Raw genomic sequence first — 16,394 nt, 5'->3', positions numbered from 1 at the left:
CGGATGACAGCAACTGGCACCCCGCCTTGATCTGGTGTCCCCGCTCCACCATCCCGCCATGGCCAATGCCACCATGTTCCACACTGTGCCGCCTGCTGCCAATACCTGCCATGCTCTGTTAGCGCACACATGTCATAGCGACCGACTGTTTGGTTGTTCGATTGTCTTGCCATTTGGTCTATTTACATATTAGGGATATATATATATATATATATATATATATATATGACTCGTTTATTTAGCCCTTTGTATTCAGCATGTCTCTATAGAAATAAACCTATGTTTCTATGAAAATTGAAGCTTTTGGTTTTTTTGTGGCCACATAACTTAAACCTTCTTTATTTGGCCCGTCTTAGCTTTTGAGTCTGACATGACCTCCTGATGAGGCTGCTTCCAGCTCTGAGTGCTCACTGGCCCGGTAATGTGGTCCTCCACGCCTGCGACTTTAGCCGCCAGCCTCCCAACCAGCCTGGGGGCACCTGCTTCCTGTCCATGCCCACAGACGCACTTGCCTGCTGGCTTCCCTGGAAGGGCACCAGGAAGGGGGGGCCACACCACTTCAAACCACAGCACTAGCTCCCTCGCCCCCTTCCCCGGAGACAAACACAGGCCAGGAAGCCTGGGCTCCCTCCTCACGCCACACTGCACGGCCCTCTCGAGGGGGCAGGGCCCAGGGACGGCTGGGGCCCGGGGCCTGGAGGCCCGCACAGCCACCTGTCAGTCATTGTGAGCACAAGGACCTGTGTGCGGAGCAAGTGGGCGCCCCATGCGACTGCTTCCCGGAGAGCCTCTGGCTGAGCAGGGTGCCGCTTGGCTGGCAGGTCCCACACTTGCCCCGCAGATGAGCAGCAGGGCTCCTGGGGCAGCAGGGCCATTGCAGTGGGCAGGGGGAGGAAGTCAGGACTCGGGGCACCAGGACTGGGTGTGCCCTGCTGGACATTCAGGACAGAACGCTGGGCTACCTGGTTGGGAGGTGCCCAAGGACCTGGGAAGGCAGTGAGCGGCTGACTTTGTGCTCTTGGCTCTCCCTGGACCTTTGGCCTCGTTTTCCCGTCTTTACATGGGAAAGGTGCCTGCGGCCAGAGTCTGAGGAAGGCAGGACACACTCGCTGGGCCCTGGGGAGGACGTGGGCAGCAGGGTGATAGGGGGCCAGTTCCTCTCCCCTCAATGCTCCCATCCTCCACGCTGTCCCCTCCCTGGCAGGGCACAGACACAGAGGCAGAGAGTGGGCACCACATCTCGCTGCCCCACCTCCCACCAGCCATCAGTTGCTCCCTGGCAGCTGTGAAGAACCTCCTCCAGCGGTGCTAGGGCGGACTCAGCACATTCTCCTCGCCTGCCCCTCCTGCTCTGTCTGGGGCGGTGGGCGGAGACCTGGCCCCCAGGGGGTTCAGAGGGAGCCCACCCACCACCTCTGCTCACTGGTCCCTCCAGGGAAATTGGGAAGCTTACCTAGATGGGGGAGATCCCAGCCTCTAGCCCCCGACTCCCAGCTACCATGGGGGTGCCGGGGGCAGGAGTGTACGGCTGTGGTGTTTGTGAGGGGGGAGGGGAGGAGAGGGAGGGGGAGGCATCTTGGACACTGTGCCTGGAGGCAGCTGTCCTTCGCAAGGGACCATAAATTACCCTGAGCAGGCCTGTCCGGTGCCGCCAGATTCCTCCAGGTCTCCTGCCCACCCTCTGAGCCGGCCCTCCCCCACCCTGAGCCTCTTCTCCTCGCCCACCCCAGGTGGGAGAACTGGGTGAAGTTACTGAATGAACAAGCTGGAGAGGAGAGGGGCGGGAGGGGCATTCCCGCTGCCTGTTTTTCAACTCCTAATGGAGAGAAGGGGCCGCCCAGCCCCTACCTACAGACTCAGGATTTGAGGGGGGTGGGGCAGCCAAGAGGATGCTAAAGGTGGTGCAAACTGTGGGGAGGGGGCAGGACCCCCACCAGGACAGCAGGATGTGGCCCCACGAACTCACCTGGCCCCCAGGACTGTCCAGAGGTCTCACGTGGGACAGAGCCCGCTGGCTGGCTCAGAAAATGGGGAAGCTGCCAGCCCCACCTTGGGTTTCCCTGGAGGCTGATTGGGTCAGAGCCTCCTCATGTAGAAACAGCGGGGACAGAATCCCAGCCTGGCCTCCAGGCTTTGTCAGTCTCCTGGGTGTCCTCCCTGTACAGGGGCGGCCCTGAGCAGGAGGGTTCAGCCTGGCCCACCGAGTCTAGGTCCACATTGCCCCAAGCACAGGCACCGCGGGGCACAGGGAGGTTCACACGCCCCCACCCGCACAGCAGGTGCTCATACATGTGCTCCGGGCTTCCTGGCATCCACCAGGCCCTGAACACGCTTCCTTCACAGTTTGCGTGGGTGCCAAGTCCAGTCCCTCCCGATCCATCTCCCTGTTTCATATGCTTTTCCCAAACCGCGGGGGCGGGGGCAGGGGCGGGGGCGGGGGAAGCATGGGGTCTGCCATGGGGGTTCCTCTGTCCCTCTGCCAATGGGATTCCCTCCAGGGCCCCAACACGGCCCCGCACACGGACACCCGGCCGCGCACACGGACACCCGGCCGCGCACACGGACACCTGGCCGCGCAGGAGCAGAGTGCTCCTTCCCGCACACCTGCAGATGAGGACGACATGGGACAAGTGAGGGAAATAAAGCCGAAAACCGGCCTTGGGAGAGGGGGCGGCTGTGTGGGGGTCTCCGGAGGGCACCCGTCCAACTGGGTGTGTGTGTGTGTGTAGCCAAACAGACGTATGGCCGTCGCTGGGGCCGCTGCGTGGTCCGGGGTGCGGGCGGGGACGCGCTGCGTCCTGGAAGGACAGACGCCGCGGCTGGAGCGGGCGGTGCGGGATGGTGCGGCCGCCCGGCAGGAGCCCGAGCCGCCGGCGCCGGGCCGCGAGGGGCCGAAGGTGCGGAAACAAAGAGCGGAGGCTCCGGGCTGGGAAGCCGGGTGGGCGCGGCGGACCGGGCGCCGCGGGCCGCGGGATGTCGCTTGGGACCCAAGCCCTGCCCGGAGGGGCCGGGCCTCTCGGGGTCCCCACGGCCTGGCCCGGGGCCAGCAGGTGCCCCTTCCGGAGGCGGCCGCCGGGTCCGGAAGGGTTAAGGCCGCCCCTCCCCCCTCCCGTCCCCGGGGCGCGGGGCTCCGGCGCCCGGGCGGGCGGGGCGGGGCCTGGCGTCCGGGCGGAGCGAGCGGCCCCGCGCACACCCAGGGCTCCCGGGCGCGCAGTGCGGAGAGCGCCCGGAGCTGGAGATGGCGAGGTGGCGCCCCGTGCCGCCGCCGCTGCTGCTGGCCGCGCTGGCCGTGCTGGGCGCGGCGCGGGCGGCCGGCGACCTCAGCCTGCACCCGCCCTACTTCAACCTGGCCGAGGGCGCCCGCATCGCCGCCTCCGCCACCTGCGGCGAGGAGGCCCCGGCGCGCGGCGCCCCGCGCCCCACCGAGGACCTCTACTGCAAGCTGGTGGGGGGCCCCGTGGCCGGCGGGGACCCCAGCCAGACCATCCAGGTGGGCGCGGGCCGGCGGGTGGCCGCGGGGGGTGCGCCGGGCTCGGGCTCTGCGACTCCACATTTCGGAGAACAGACGGGACCCCAGCTCGCCATTCAGGCTGTGCCGGGACCTGCGTGCTCCCGTCGCCCCCGCCCCCGGAAGGCGGGACGCCGCCGACGGCGGGGCGAAGGGGGCGGCTGGTGCCCAGACCTTGGCGCCCGAGGCCGGGGTGCGGGCGAGGTGGGAGCGGCGCCGCCTGTGCGGAGGGGCGGACCGATCCGCCTTCCCCGGGACGAGCTGGAACTTGCTGTGGCGTCCGGATGGGACTGGGACGGCGGGAGGGACCAGACCCCGGAGGTTTCCCCGCTCGCTGCAAAGTGAAAGCCATCCCTGCTGGGGTGTCTGGGGCTTGGCGGGGACCTGGGTGGAGGAGGTGGCAAACAGCTGGGTCTCTGACGGGGTGGGGACGGGGAGCGCCGTCAGAGCGGCACCTCTGCCCCCAGGTGGCCAAGTCCTCAGGGTGAAGACCCTGGGCAGGGCCCCTCCCACGCCAGGAGCCTGCAGGTGGGGGTTGGGTCAGGTGCCCACACATGGTAACACGCTCTCCCCCAGGGAGGCAGGCTGCCAAGGCCCCCAGGGCTGGGGTCCTGTGAGCTCCTGGGGTGGCCTTGGGGAAGCAGGTAGGGTCTGCTCTAGGGGTCCCTGACACCCTGTATGGGCCCACCTTTCCATTTCTGAGGAACCTTCAGGAGAGTTTGGGGTCCCCAGGGCCGGAGGAGGTCCAGGCCACCTCCTCCCTGATGGGAGAGGCTGGGGGAGGGCAGGAAGGTAGTCGGACGGTTGGGTAGCTGGGGTGGGTGATGAAGGAGCCTTCACTGCGCGCCTTCCGCTTCCCGCCCTCCCCTTCTGCCTGCCCTGGCCCTCAGTGGGGGGACCCTGTGTGGCAGAGCCATTCTTGGCGGAGTGCTGCCTCCCTCAGATGCCCATTACCTGCATGGTCTCCTCTAAGCCCCGCACAGCAGAGCTGGGAGGTCTCACTCTCACATTTCCAGTGGGGAAACTGAGGCCTGAAAAGGCGCAGACACCTGTGGAAGCCTCACAGCTCTGACCTGGCGGGGTGAGCAGTGAGGAGTCCCTGGCACATCTGGTTGACGCCAAAGGGGCTGGCTCCGGGGAAGGAACTTGTAGGGGGTTTCCAAAGCTGCCCCAGGGGGGCTGGCCAGTCCCCACTGTGCCTCACTGCTCAGCTGAGATTCCGCCACTCAAGTAGTGGAAGCTCCTGGCTTCCTCTGAACCCCGACCACTCCTCCCCACCCATGCTGCCTGGCCCAGGTGGCAGACCCCTGAGGAGGGAAAGGAGAGCCTGGAGCAGAGCTCAAAGCCCCTCCCCCCTGCCTCTCCTTAGTTGCGTGGTTTTCCTCCCAGAACCTGAGTGCCCTCGTCTGTAAGATGGGCACGGTGTGAGGGTGCCCTTTCCCTCCACTTGGAGGCTGGGAAGCCATTTGTCACAGTGACCACTTGGCACCAGTGGCAGCCCCGGTGTTAGGGGACGGAGCTGGCCTGAGTGAGAAGTGTCAGCCTGCTTGCCTGGTCCACGGTCTGGCAAGAGGGGCCGAAGCTTGCCCCCGAAGCCGGCGGCACTCGGGGTAGGACCTGCTCCGAGGCCGCTGGGGTGAGGCATGGTAGGAAGGCCAGCAGGACACGAGCTGAACAGCCATGGGACTTTAGACAAGTCCCTGGACGGCCCAGCACCGCCCCCTCTCCTCTGGGGGCGGGAGGTCTACTCAGTGCCCTGGTCTCCGATCGGTCGGAGAGGTGCCAGGAGATACAGCCCACCTTCTCTCCATCCAGAGAGCCCGGTCTTGTGCCACGTGGGGGAGGTCACAGAGGGCATGGGGCCCTGGGCTGCAGGCTCCCAGCTCCCAGGGGACCCCCTGGAGGAGACAGGACAGAAGCTGGCGGGGCCAAGGCAGGGGGAGCCCTGCTGGCGAGGCGGTCGTGCGGGCAGCCCTTCCAGCCTCAGGTGGGCACGGGAGGAGCTCAGGACTGGCCGCAGGCCCCGGAGGCAAGTGGGGGGCTAGGCCACTGGCGGTGACTCAGCGGGAGGGGAAGTTCTCATGGCCTCTCCCTGTCTCCGCTCCCAGCAGGAGCCTCCGCACCGAGGTGTGGAGGGAACCGCGTCCCCTGCCCGCTGCGGCGGCCAGGCACAGTGAGGACTATAGGGTCACCTCCAGACTGTCCGCAGGGGCCTGGCCGGAGCCCCCGCACCCAGCCACACGGGCTCACAGGCGGGAGGCTCTTACACAGGCAGCCTTCTCTGGAACGCCGCCATCCCAGCCACACGCCTTGCCTCCCTCCTCCGAGAAACCTCCCGCCACCAGGTCCCTGACAGCCTGCACCCATGTGCACAGCACTGCTGGCGACACCCTTGAACCCCTCCTCTGTTCGCCCAAGAGCTCCCACAGGCCCGGGAGCCAGAGCTCCAGGTTCTAGCCCAGGTTCACCATCCGAGCCCGGCATACGGTCCCCCTGGCTCACGCCACTTCTCTATGTCCTCCGCGCTCTGTGCCCGCGGTGTGGCAGCCAGCACCCCCAGCTGGCAGCCCCGGAGAGGCGTAAACAGACTCACTAATAGCCAGACGTTCCAGGTCTGGAGGGAGGATAAAAAAGCAAGGTGATGTCTGGGGGAGCAGAGGGGGGAGCGGAGGGGGGTCAGCATCCTGGGTGGTCTGCTAGATCTGGGTGGGGCACTGTTAAGGAGGTGACATCTGAGCTGAAATGGAGGACAGAAGGTCAGAGTGCAAAGGCCCCAGGCAGGAGCAAGGTGTGAGATGGGGGACTCAAAGCACCAGGACCCAGAAGCCCACTCTGCTGCCTCCCAGGTGCCCGGAAGGAGCCAGGGCAGCCCATCCAGGGGAGTGGGGTGCAGTGCGCGTGTGGGGCCTGGGAGTGCCCCACCCCCACTTCCAACTCCTCCAATGAGGCCTGGCCCCCTGGGAGGCTGAGGGGGTAGTGTCTGCCTTTCCCAGACTCTGGCCTCAATCACTGCCAGGTCCCCGAGGGCTGGCTTTGTGTGTGCGGAGGGATGGCAGGTCTGGTTTCCTCTGGGCGGGAGGAGAGGGAAAGGGAGGGGGAGGGGGAGAGAAAGCGGGAGCGGGAACTGGAGGGCTGGGCTCCACTGGGCCAGTGGCCAGGGCCCAGCCCTGCCCCCACCTCACCCCACCCCAGGTTCTGAGCACCTGCTCCTCCACATTAGGGACGGCAGGCCAGGACGCTGGGAGCCCTCTGTCCCCCAGGGGACAGGCCCCTGGCAGGTGTCTGGACTGTGATGGAAGCAGCTGCCAGGCCTGGGTGGGATCATTAATCCAGGGACAGCTGAGGCAGATGCCAGCATTACCCCCACTCTTCGGATGGGGACACTGAGGCTTAGTTAGCAGCTGTCCTGCCTTGGCCAGGTCCCAGCACTCAGAAGCAGCAGAGCCAGGAGGTCCAGGCCCTGCCTGCTGACTGCCCACATGCCTCCACTCTGGGCCTGTCTGCACAGGCCACTGGAATGGCTTGGCTCTGTCTCTCTGGAGACCCTAATCCAGATGGCTCTCGGTGAAGCCTGGCGGGTGTGTAGGAGACACGCCATTGGGAGGCGGGGAGGGGGTCTGGCTGTCTTAGTGCTCCTGGCCCCCTGGCCCTTGGCCTCCGGGCCACTCCGCTCTCTGTGTGTAGGAGCAAGCGAATTGCCCCTTGACTGGCCCTTCCCCCCAGCCCCAGCGACATTGGCTTTCTCCCCCTTTACTCAGTGGTTCTTCCTGCCCCAGGGTCTTTTTGCGGGCAGTCCCTCTGCCGGATCACATACCGCCTTATGGTGTATGCCACCTCCTCAGAGAAGCCCACCTTGATTTTCCCATCTAAAGTGGGTGTCAAACATCTAAAGTTGTTTGAGTGTTATCCCGTGCACCAAAAGGTTGCTGGTGTGGTTTCCTGTCAGGATGTGTATGGGAGGCAATTGATCGATGCCTTTCTCTCTCTCTCCCGTCCTCTCTAACAAAATCAAGCACACGTGGCTCAGTGCTTGAGCATCGATTTATGAACCAGGAGGTCATGTTGATTCCCGGTCAGGACCCAGGCCCGGTTGCAGGCTCGATCCCCAGTGTGGGGTGTGCAGGAGGCAGCCAATCAATGATTCTCTTTCATCATTGGTGTTTCTATCTCTCTGTCCCTCTCCCTTCCTCTGTGAAATCAATAAAAATATTTAAACAAACAAATAAATGGGCTGGGCACCCCTCTCCTTCCCCACCTTGGTCTCTCCATAAGGGATGTGGCCACCTCTCACTGAGTGAAGGAGGCAGTAGACACAGGGAGTGAGTGAATGGTGGACGGGGCCTCAGGTTGGGATGTCGGCTGTGATGGTGGAAGAGTGAGTGGAGGGGACGAGCAGTCCCGCCCTTCTCCGCCATCTGACGGCTCCGTCCCCCCAGGGCCAGTACTGCGACATCTGCACAGCCGCCAACAGCAACAAGGCACACCCCGTGAGCAACGCCGTGGACGGCACGGAGCGCTGGTGGCAGAGCCCCCCGCTGTCCCGCGGCCTGGAGTACAATGAGGTCAACGTCACCCTGGACCTGGGCCAGGTAGGGCTCCTTTGTCTGTCACAGCCCTCGCCTCTGCGGTTCTGACCCCGGGTCCCACCGGAGTGCACCGGGCCAGCCAGACCTCCTGGGGCGGGCCCAGCACAGACACAGGGGTAGCCGCAGGCACCTTGCGTGTCCTCTCCACATCCCTGTGGGGTGGAGTGGGGGTGCTAAGGGTCCAGCACGGCGGCGGCAAACGCTAGGCCTGGTGTGCATTCTGAGGAGTTCTGCCGGGAGCCAGGCTCCAGCTTGCTGGTGTGGGAGGGGCCCAGGAATGCGGGGGAGGCCGGTGGAAGTGGACATTCCTGGGATACCTGTGCAGCCTGCGCCCGCCCGGGGTCAGGTGTGCCTGCTCCCTGCTCCGGGGCCTGTGCAGCCAGGAGGGTGGGGCCGGCATTTTCCAGAGACGAGAGTCTCCTTGGTGGGCCCTGCCGGGTCAGACTCGGGTCCAGGGTGTGTCCTGGTACTGTGTGACTTTGCCTAGGTGCCTGACCTGGGAAGTGGGCTAGCAGTCCCGTCGCCTCCTGGGCTGGGGTGGGGGCGTGTAGGTGAGGCCAGGCCTGCCTGGAGTTGGGGTGACAAGGTTGATCTTGCCAGACCGCGCCCCGGAGGCAGGGAAGGGTCAGGCCTAGAAGCTGGAGTCCAGCCACGTGACCCAGTGCGCCTGCCTGTGGCCACGCCTCCTCCTGCGGCTGCTGCGACCCTGAGGGTCTGAGGAAGGCGGCCCAGTGTCTCCCCTGAGCTGACCGGAAGGGCAGACCCAGGGGCAGGTTCGGGGTACAGTGTTGGGCACCTCCCTGGAGGTCTACAGGCCTGGCCTAGTGGTTGGTAGGCGGTGAGGGGAATGGGTTTCGGTTCTAACAGGTGGCCTGAAATGTGGGGGCTCTGGATTGGCTGCGATGCCCTGGGGAAGGGGGCTGGGGGCGACTAGGGAGAAGCTGCCCCTCATCAGGCCCAGGGCCGGTGCTGGTGCCTGGCCCGGGCTGGCCCGGGTGCTGCGGGTCGGTCAGGGGGAACTTGTGCTGAGCTGGTGGGTTCTCGCCGCTCCTCCTGCTCCTCTTCTTCCCCTCCCCGTGGGACAGGCCTGGCCAGGCTGGGGGAGGGGCGAGGGCCAATGGCCCAGTCTCCATGGCAACCCCAGAGTGGCCTCAGAGCAGGTGGCACAGTGCCCGCAGCGAGGTGCCGTGTGCGGCTGAGGAGGAGCTCGCGGGGTCCCTGCCCCCTGGGCTCCCTGCCGCCGGAGCCGGGCGGTGGCAGGCAGCTCCTCTGCCCTGTGGACGGTCCAGGGCCAGGGAGAGGGTCAGCGTGCGCCCCTCCCTGACGATAGCGTGACCCGAAGGGGAAGGGGCCACTTCCCAGTCTCTTTGGGGAGGTGGACCCCCAACCCCCCTGTCTACCTGCCCTGGGTCCCTCCTCTCCCTCTCCTTCCTCTTCTCATCCACCTAGCCTCCCCCCACCCCAGTCCCTGCTGCCCAGGAGCCACCAGCCCGGTCTCGGTCTGGCCCAGGCTGCCAGCCTTGGTCGGGATGGCAGGGCCAGGGACTGCTCACCAGGGTGCTTTGGGGTGGGGTGGGGCGATGGACCCAGGCTCCCTCCATGGGTGAGAGGCGGGATTCTGGGGGGAACGGGGAGCGGGGCTCATTGCCCTCCTCCCTGAGCCACAAGCAGTGACTGGCTCTTTGGGGTGCCACCTGCTGGGGTTGGGGCGCAGACTGGATTCTGCCCTCAGCACCCGGTCTGGGCAGAGGAGCCCACGTAGGGTGGGGAGCGAGGGCTCTGGGGCCGAAGCACCGGGGAGGCGCCTGGAGGTGCCGGTGGGCCTCTGGGCCTCACAGTGACCCTGTGCCTCCAGGTCTACCCAGATCTGAGCACCTGGTGCCCACCGTCAGATTGAGGGGTCCCCAGGGCAGAACCCCCCAAGCACATTCCCTGGCGCAGATGAGAGACAGGCTGGGTGGGAGGGGCCCGGCTGAGCTAACCAAGTTACTCCCCCTTTGGGTAATCCTTGGAGGCGAGGGTCCAGGCGGGGCTGGGCTTCCTACAGGAAGTGGGGCTGAGTGGGCAGCGGGGCTGGGCACTGCGGTGGCAGGCGGCCAGCTGCCTTTGTTCTGGGATCTGGAGCGGATGCCCTGGAAAGGGGGTGGGGTGGCAGCCTGGGCATCAGGAGCCTTCCTGCTCGGGGAGGCTGAGGAAGGGCCGTGGCTGTACAGCCCCTCCTCTGCCGGCGGCCGCCCGCCCTCCCTCCGTGTCTGTCGCGTCCCGTTCTGACCTTTCGCACGTGGGGGATGTGGGACCCTCTTCCTTCCTGTGGCCGATGGAGCAACAGGTCCCAGGAGCCAGGTCCTGGCCGGGAGGGCGAGGAGGGCTCAGGCCTCGGGACCGGGCCCGCCCCCGCATGGGTCTCTGCCAGGGACCCTCAGGCCTGAGAGCCCTCAGCGCCAGCCTCCAGGTGGGGCCCGGCACATGGTGTGACTGCCTAGGGTCCTCCCAGGGGCCACGGGTTCTTGCTTGTCTCTGTCTCTCCTGTGGGCCCTCCTATGGCCTTGGGCTCCCCCTTCCCTGGACCCAGTGCAGGGCAGGCGCTGTTTCTGACCTCCTGGGCTCAGGCCACACGGCGAGGCTGGTCCTGACCCAGGTGCTCTGCCCCTACCAGGGATTCTGCCATGGGGTCTCAAGCCCTGTGCCCAGTCACCTGGGCAGGTGAGTTGAGGCCCATGGAGTGTCCTCCTCCCTGTCCAGTCAGCTCCCTGGTGGCTCTTACCTGTGGCTACAGCCCCCATTCCCCAGAGCCAGGTGAGGACCACTGAGCCCTGTGCTGAAGGGCCCGGTGAGGGTCTGTGCCCTCGCTGGGGGACAGGACATCAGATGGGTTTGCTGAGGAGCAGAGCTCCGGTGAGGCTGCCCTGGGCACCCGTGTGGAGAGACCAAGACCTTATCTGGTCTCCGGGCCTCGGTTTCCTCCTCTGTACAGGGGGTGAGGGCCCTGGGCACTTGCGTTAGGGCCTTTGTGCCTGAGTGAAGGCCCTTGCACACAGCTCCTGTGGCTGGACCCATTTCCAGGCGCCTCGCCCGCAGGCTGGCGGCTCAGGGCTCCCTGTGCGGCCGCCTGGTCCCCACATGCCTGCTGGCTGGCTCCCCAGTGGGGTTATTCCAGGGGAGTGGCAGGAAGTTCAGTCGAGGCTGGCCAGGCTCTGGTTACTGAGCCCAGCAGCCAGGACAGGTGTGGGGCCTGGACTGGACTCAGCGCCTTGAGCTGGCTCCCTGGGGAGGGCCATGGGGAGGTGCCTCTCCTTGTGAGAACCGGTGAAGCCCTGCCTCTGCGTGGCCTTTTGCTGACACAGCCCTTCCCTGCCTGGTGCCTCCTGCGCTGCCGCACCCTCAGCGCCGCACAGCGCGCCTGGCTGCTCGCCTCGCTCAGGTGCACAGAGATGGCCCGCCACCTCACACTGGGCCCCCCAAGGCCCCTGCTTCCATCTGGCTGTTTGTTTTTTAATTATTATTGAATTTCAGAGAGAGAGGAAGGGAGAGGGAGAGAGAGATAGAAACAGCAATGAGGAACGTCATTGATCGGCTGCCTCCCGCACGCCCCCACCAGGGATCGAGCCTACAGCCCAGCATGTGCCCTGACCCAGAATCGAACCAGGGACCTCTTTTTCCTCCGTCAACACACAACTGCTGAGCCACACTGGCTGGGCTCCCGTCTCTGTTTTTTTGGTTTTATCATTTGTTTTTTAAAAATACATTTTATTGATTTTTTACAGAGAGGAAGGGAGAGGGATAGAGAGATAGAAACATCGATGAGAGAGAAACATCGATCAGCTGCCTCTTGCACACCCCCTACCGGGGATGTGCCCACAACCAAGGTACATGCCCTTGACCGGAATCGAACCTGGGACCTTTCTGTCTGCAGGCGGACGCTCTATCCCCTGAGCCAAACCGGTTAGGGCTGGTTGGTTTTATTGTTGTTAATCCTCACCCGAGGATATTTTTCCATTGGTTTTTAGAGAGAGGGACGAGAGAGGGAAAGACAGAGAGAAACATCGATGTGAGGGACAGACCGACTGGCTGCCTCCTCCCAGAGCCCGCCCCGGGCCAGGGCCAGGGCCAGGGCCGGGGCCAGGGCCGGGGCGGAGCTTGCAATCCAGGTACGTGCCGCTGGCCAGAACTGAGCCTTCAGCCCCAGGCAGCGCTCCCTCCGAGGGCCCATCTGTTTTAAACAAACCCGCAGGTTGACCTCCAGCAGCGCCGCTCACCAGACTAAACTGTGTGTGTTTGAGGTCCCCTGGGATAAACTCCACTTCCTGTGGCTGGGCGGCCACCTGGCCTGCGGGCTCCTGCGGGGCGGGGGGAGGGAGGGCGCAGGGAGCACACGGAGGCCTGGCCCACGCCGGGCAGCTCCTGAACACCCCCTCCCTGAGATCCCCACCCGCTCCGCGCACCTGTTCCCCCAGCCGGGCACCCGTCCCTCCCGCAGCGCCGGCCGGGCCTCTGCTGTCCCCTCTGCTTTCCCCTGTTGTACTTTTCCGTTCCCCGTCTCTCCTGGAGCGGGCCCTCCCCGACCTGGAGCGGACGGCTGTTCTTTTCCCAGGTGGGGCCTGCCCGGACTCACCTGCCCTGCCCTGGCCCCCAGGCCGGGCAGCCCCCGCTGTGGGGAAACCTCCATCGAGGTTCCCAGAGGGGCCTCTGCGGAGAGGTGGGCAGGCTGGGGAGAGGGCAGACGTGAGGGGCTGGGCCAGGTGCTTTCAGCAGACCGGCTGGGGGCGCAGAAGGCCGGCCCAGCACCTGGGCAGGGAATCCAGGAGGCCTGGGTGCCCCGCTGCTCACTCTGGCCTGGGAGCTAGCCCGGACGCCCGGTCTAGGAGGGGCTTCCTGCCTCCACCCGGCCACCGCCTGGGACCCTGGCCCGGCCCCAGGAATCAGCCCGCTTCCGGCAGGCCGGGCTGAGTCAGGGCTGCCCAGTGATTCACACAGCCTGCCTGGTGGGTGGGGGCTGGGCCCTCTCCTCCCTGCCTAGCTATCCCTGGCTCTGAGATGGGCCAGGGCAGAGACGGGGTGTGCTGGCCTGACCATCTAGCAATGGGGGGTTCCAGCCACCACCCTGCCCTTGTGACAGAGGTGCTGAGCCCAGGAGGCTGCTGGCCACCCTCTGCACCCTCCAGGCTTCATTCCTCCTGGTGTCCAAATCTCTGCCCGGCCCCCAGCTGGCCTCCCCTCCCCACGGCCTCTGCTCTCCAGAGTGGAGTGTGGCAGCAGGACAGGTGGCTGCTGCTTCTGCTTGTCTGCCTCAGGGCCAGGTGGCATCACACCACACTCCGGACCCTGTGTTTCTTTCCTCTGCTCCTGTGCCCAGGAGGGGATGTGGCTCCCCACGCCGCACGGCCATTAGCGCCTGGAGCCCACCCTGGGCCTCCTGCTCTGGCCTGGCCCCGTCAGGCATTGGGCGCGGGGGAGGGGCAGATGCCCTCCTGGGGCCCTGTGTGGTCAGGCCGGGAGTGGGGGCCAGGGTGTAGTGACCGAGAGGCCGTCCGGCTGCTGTCCTGGAGACGTGCCTGCCCCAAAATAGCCAGATTGTTAAAAATAACTCAGGAGGCCTTTGTTTGGCTTTTGCTTAAAAGACGTTCTTTCCCTCTGCAGAGAACTCTGCGGCGGGAAAGGTCAGCCTGCGCTGGCAGCAGAGCCTGTGGGCGGGGGCGGGGGGCAGGGCGGTGGACGAGGCGGCCCGGCTCTCCGGGGTCATGCCCAGTGTGGCCTCAGGAGCGGCACAGGCTGGGGACAGGTGGAGAGAGAGCTCTGGGCTCACGCCCTTCCTCCCCTCCAGCCGGGCCAGGGCCCCCCAACCCCCGTGTGACAGACAGCTGACCAGGTGGACAGCGGCAGGGGCGGGTCTTCCTCCAAGCGCGGCCCAGCATGACAGGCGTGGGGGGGCGTTCCCATGACGCCCGGTCCTGCCCCATCAGTGTCTTCACATCAATATTTGTGCAAGTGCCCTCAGCTGGGAAAAATGCAGCCGCCGGCCGCGGGAGGGGCAGAGCCGGCCAGTGACGCTGCAGCCTGGTGCCTCACTCAGGGAAAGGCGGGGGTGGGCCCAGGCTGGGTGGGAGCCTGCAGTCCCCTGGGGGCCTTGGTGACTCACAGCACCCAGGTCCCCCGGGGCTTCCTGGAATGCCTGAGGGTTGGCCAAGGTGCTGGCGGGTGCAGGGCCTGTCCCCTGGGGCGCACCCTCCCCCACCCGGTGGGAGGGAAGATGACCTCAGAGCCTGGACATGGTGATTAGGCTCCCCGGCCCCCGCCCGGAAAGGCCCTGCCTCCACGGGGGGCCGTCCCTGAGCCAGGCCTTCCCGGAGGGCCGCCTCAGCACAGCGTGGCTCTGCCCGGGACCCTGCCCCGGCATTCTTAGCAGCCTATGCCTCCTGAGGGCTGGGCCGTGAGGGGTCACCGTCCTCCATGGGGTCACCATAGCCACCTTGGGCAGCCCTGGGGGCACCCCTGCTCTGCCTCCGCTGGTCCCGGGGGGATCCAGACCAGTGGACGCCCAAAGGGGATGCTCCTCTGGGCTGGGCAGGCCCTCGGAGGGGGCGTGGCGTCACCCTCGAGGTCCGTGGACAGCGCAGAGCCCACGGGCGGTGCCCTGTGGCAGCCCTGGTGTGGGAGGCGGAGGGCACTCATCACGTGTGGCATGTTGACCAGCGTGTCCAAGCCTGTTTCTGGGCCTCCCCCTCCTGACCGCAGACTGGGGGTGCTCGTGTCCCCCGCTACCCTGTACGGAGCCCTTGGGGCCCACACCACCAAGTTCAGCATGTACAATGGCTGTCGGCTCCCATGTTCCCCTGGCATTGGGGCCGAGGGGAGGGCTCGCTGGTCCTCAGAGCCGCCTGGGAGCCGCGTCCTCCCCTGTGGGAGACCGGCTGGGGGTGGGGAGGCAGGCAGGTCTGGGCCCTGGGCCACCGCACCCCCAGGGCCAGGTGGGGAGCCTTAGGAATGGCAGTGTCCCCCGTGTAGGCCTCAGCGGCCACAGGTGGTCATCGGACCCAGGCCTCCTCTGTTCGGCTGGCCCTCTCCCCGGGTGTCTGGCCCTCACGGGAAAATGCACAGGTGTCCCCTGGGGAGGAGCCCACGCCCCCTCCCCACCAGCCCCGGCGTGGAGGGCGTCACTTCACCCCTCCCCCAGGTGTTCCACGTGGCCTACGTGCTCGTCAAGTTCGCCAACTCCCCGCGGCCGGACCTCTGGGTGCTGGAGCGCTCCGTGGACTTCGGCCACACCTTCCAGCCCTGGCAGTTCTTCGCCTGTGAGTGTCCGGGGCGGGCGGGCAAGGTGCTGGCCCTGCCCCTCTGCCACCCCAGCCTCTGTGGGTCGGGACTGTTGGGATGCACCCCAAAGGCAGGTGGCTCCACAAAGCCTGCACCTCCCCTCCCCGACCGCAGCCTCCCGGAGGGACTGCCTGGAGAGGTTCGGGGTGCCCTGGCTGGAGCGCATCACGCGGGACGACGACGTGGTCTGCAGCACCGAGTACTCCCGCATCGTGCCCCTGGAGAACGGCGAGGTGGGCGGCGGGCCGGCGGGGCGGGGGCGGGGCCCGGGGGCGGGGCCGGCCTGACCATCCCTCTGCAGGTGGTGGTGTCCCTGGTGAACGGGCGCCCGGGGGCCATGAACTTCTCCCACTCGCCGCTGCTGCGTGACTTCACCAAAGCCACCAACATCCGCCTGCGCTTCCTGCGCACCAACACGCTGCTGGGCCACCTCATGGGCAAGGCGCTGCGGGACCCCACCGTCACCCGCCGGGTGAGCGCCGGCCAGGCGGCCGCAGCGGCCTGGCACGAGGGGGTTCTGGGTCACGTGGGCGGGGCTGAGCCGGACGGGGGTCCTGGAGGGTGGGCCGGGCTGGTGTGGGGGCCCCCACACTCACAGCCAGGCGTGCAGTACTATTACAGCATCAAGGACATCAGCATTGGCGGGCGCTGCGTCTGCCACGGCCACGCGGACGTGTGTGACTCCACAGACCCCGCAGACCCCTTCAGGTGAGGTCTTCGGCTCCTGCCCATCCCCTCCACCCCCCCATCCCCCGCCACCTGGGGAGGAGGCCTGGCTCCCGTGCGCTCGCTGGCCGCCACGCCGGGCGTCGTTCCCGTGTGCACAGCGAGGCGGAGGGGCCGTGCCCGGCCCAGCTGCCGTGAAGGTGGAGTTCTTGTCCAGACCCTGAGCCTGGGGCCTGGCGGACAGGAGTCGCCAAGGGAGGCGTCCGCCGCAGCTGCACACCCTGTCCTCTGCCTACCCCACACACTGCCCGCCGCCCCCACCT

General features: G+C 66.4%; 1 protein-coding gene across 2 annotated transcripts in view; it reads left to right on the top strand.

Annotated features, from left to right (window-relative positions):
* Nucleotides 1-3,184: 3,184 nt before the first annotated feature.
* LAMA5 (laminin subunit alpha 5) overlaps nt 3,185-16,394 on the top strand; it is a 50,719-nt gene continuing 37,509 nt past the window's right edge. For both annotated transcript variants that reach the window (XM_084888988.1, XM_084888987.1), the window contains exons 1-6: nt 3,185-3,490; nt 7,945-8,097; nt 15,266-15,383; nt 15,520-15,638; nt 15,707-15,877; nt 16,016-16,113. In XM_084888988.1, the coding sequence (XP_084745114.1) occupies nt 3,239-3,490; nt 7,945-8,097; nt 15,266-15,383; nt 15,520-15,638; nt 15,707-15,877; nt 16,016-16,113 (911 nt within the window). In that variant the 5' untranslated portion in view covers nt 3,185-3,238. The remainder of the gene's footprint in view (nt 3,491-7,944; nt 8,098-15,265; nt 15,384-15,519; nt 15,639-15,706; nt 15,878-16,015; nt 16,114-16,394) is intronic.

Source organism: Pipistrellus hanaki, assembly GCF_964339955.1.
Source record: "Pipistrellus hanaki genome assembly, chromosome: 6".
In the NCBI taxonomy this organism is placed as follows: Eukaryota; Metazoa; Chordata; class Mammalia; order Chiroptera; family Vespertilionidae; genus Pipistrellus; species Pipistrellus hanaki.
This window is presented reverse-complemented; position numbering and strand designations above follow the sequence as displayed.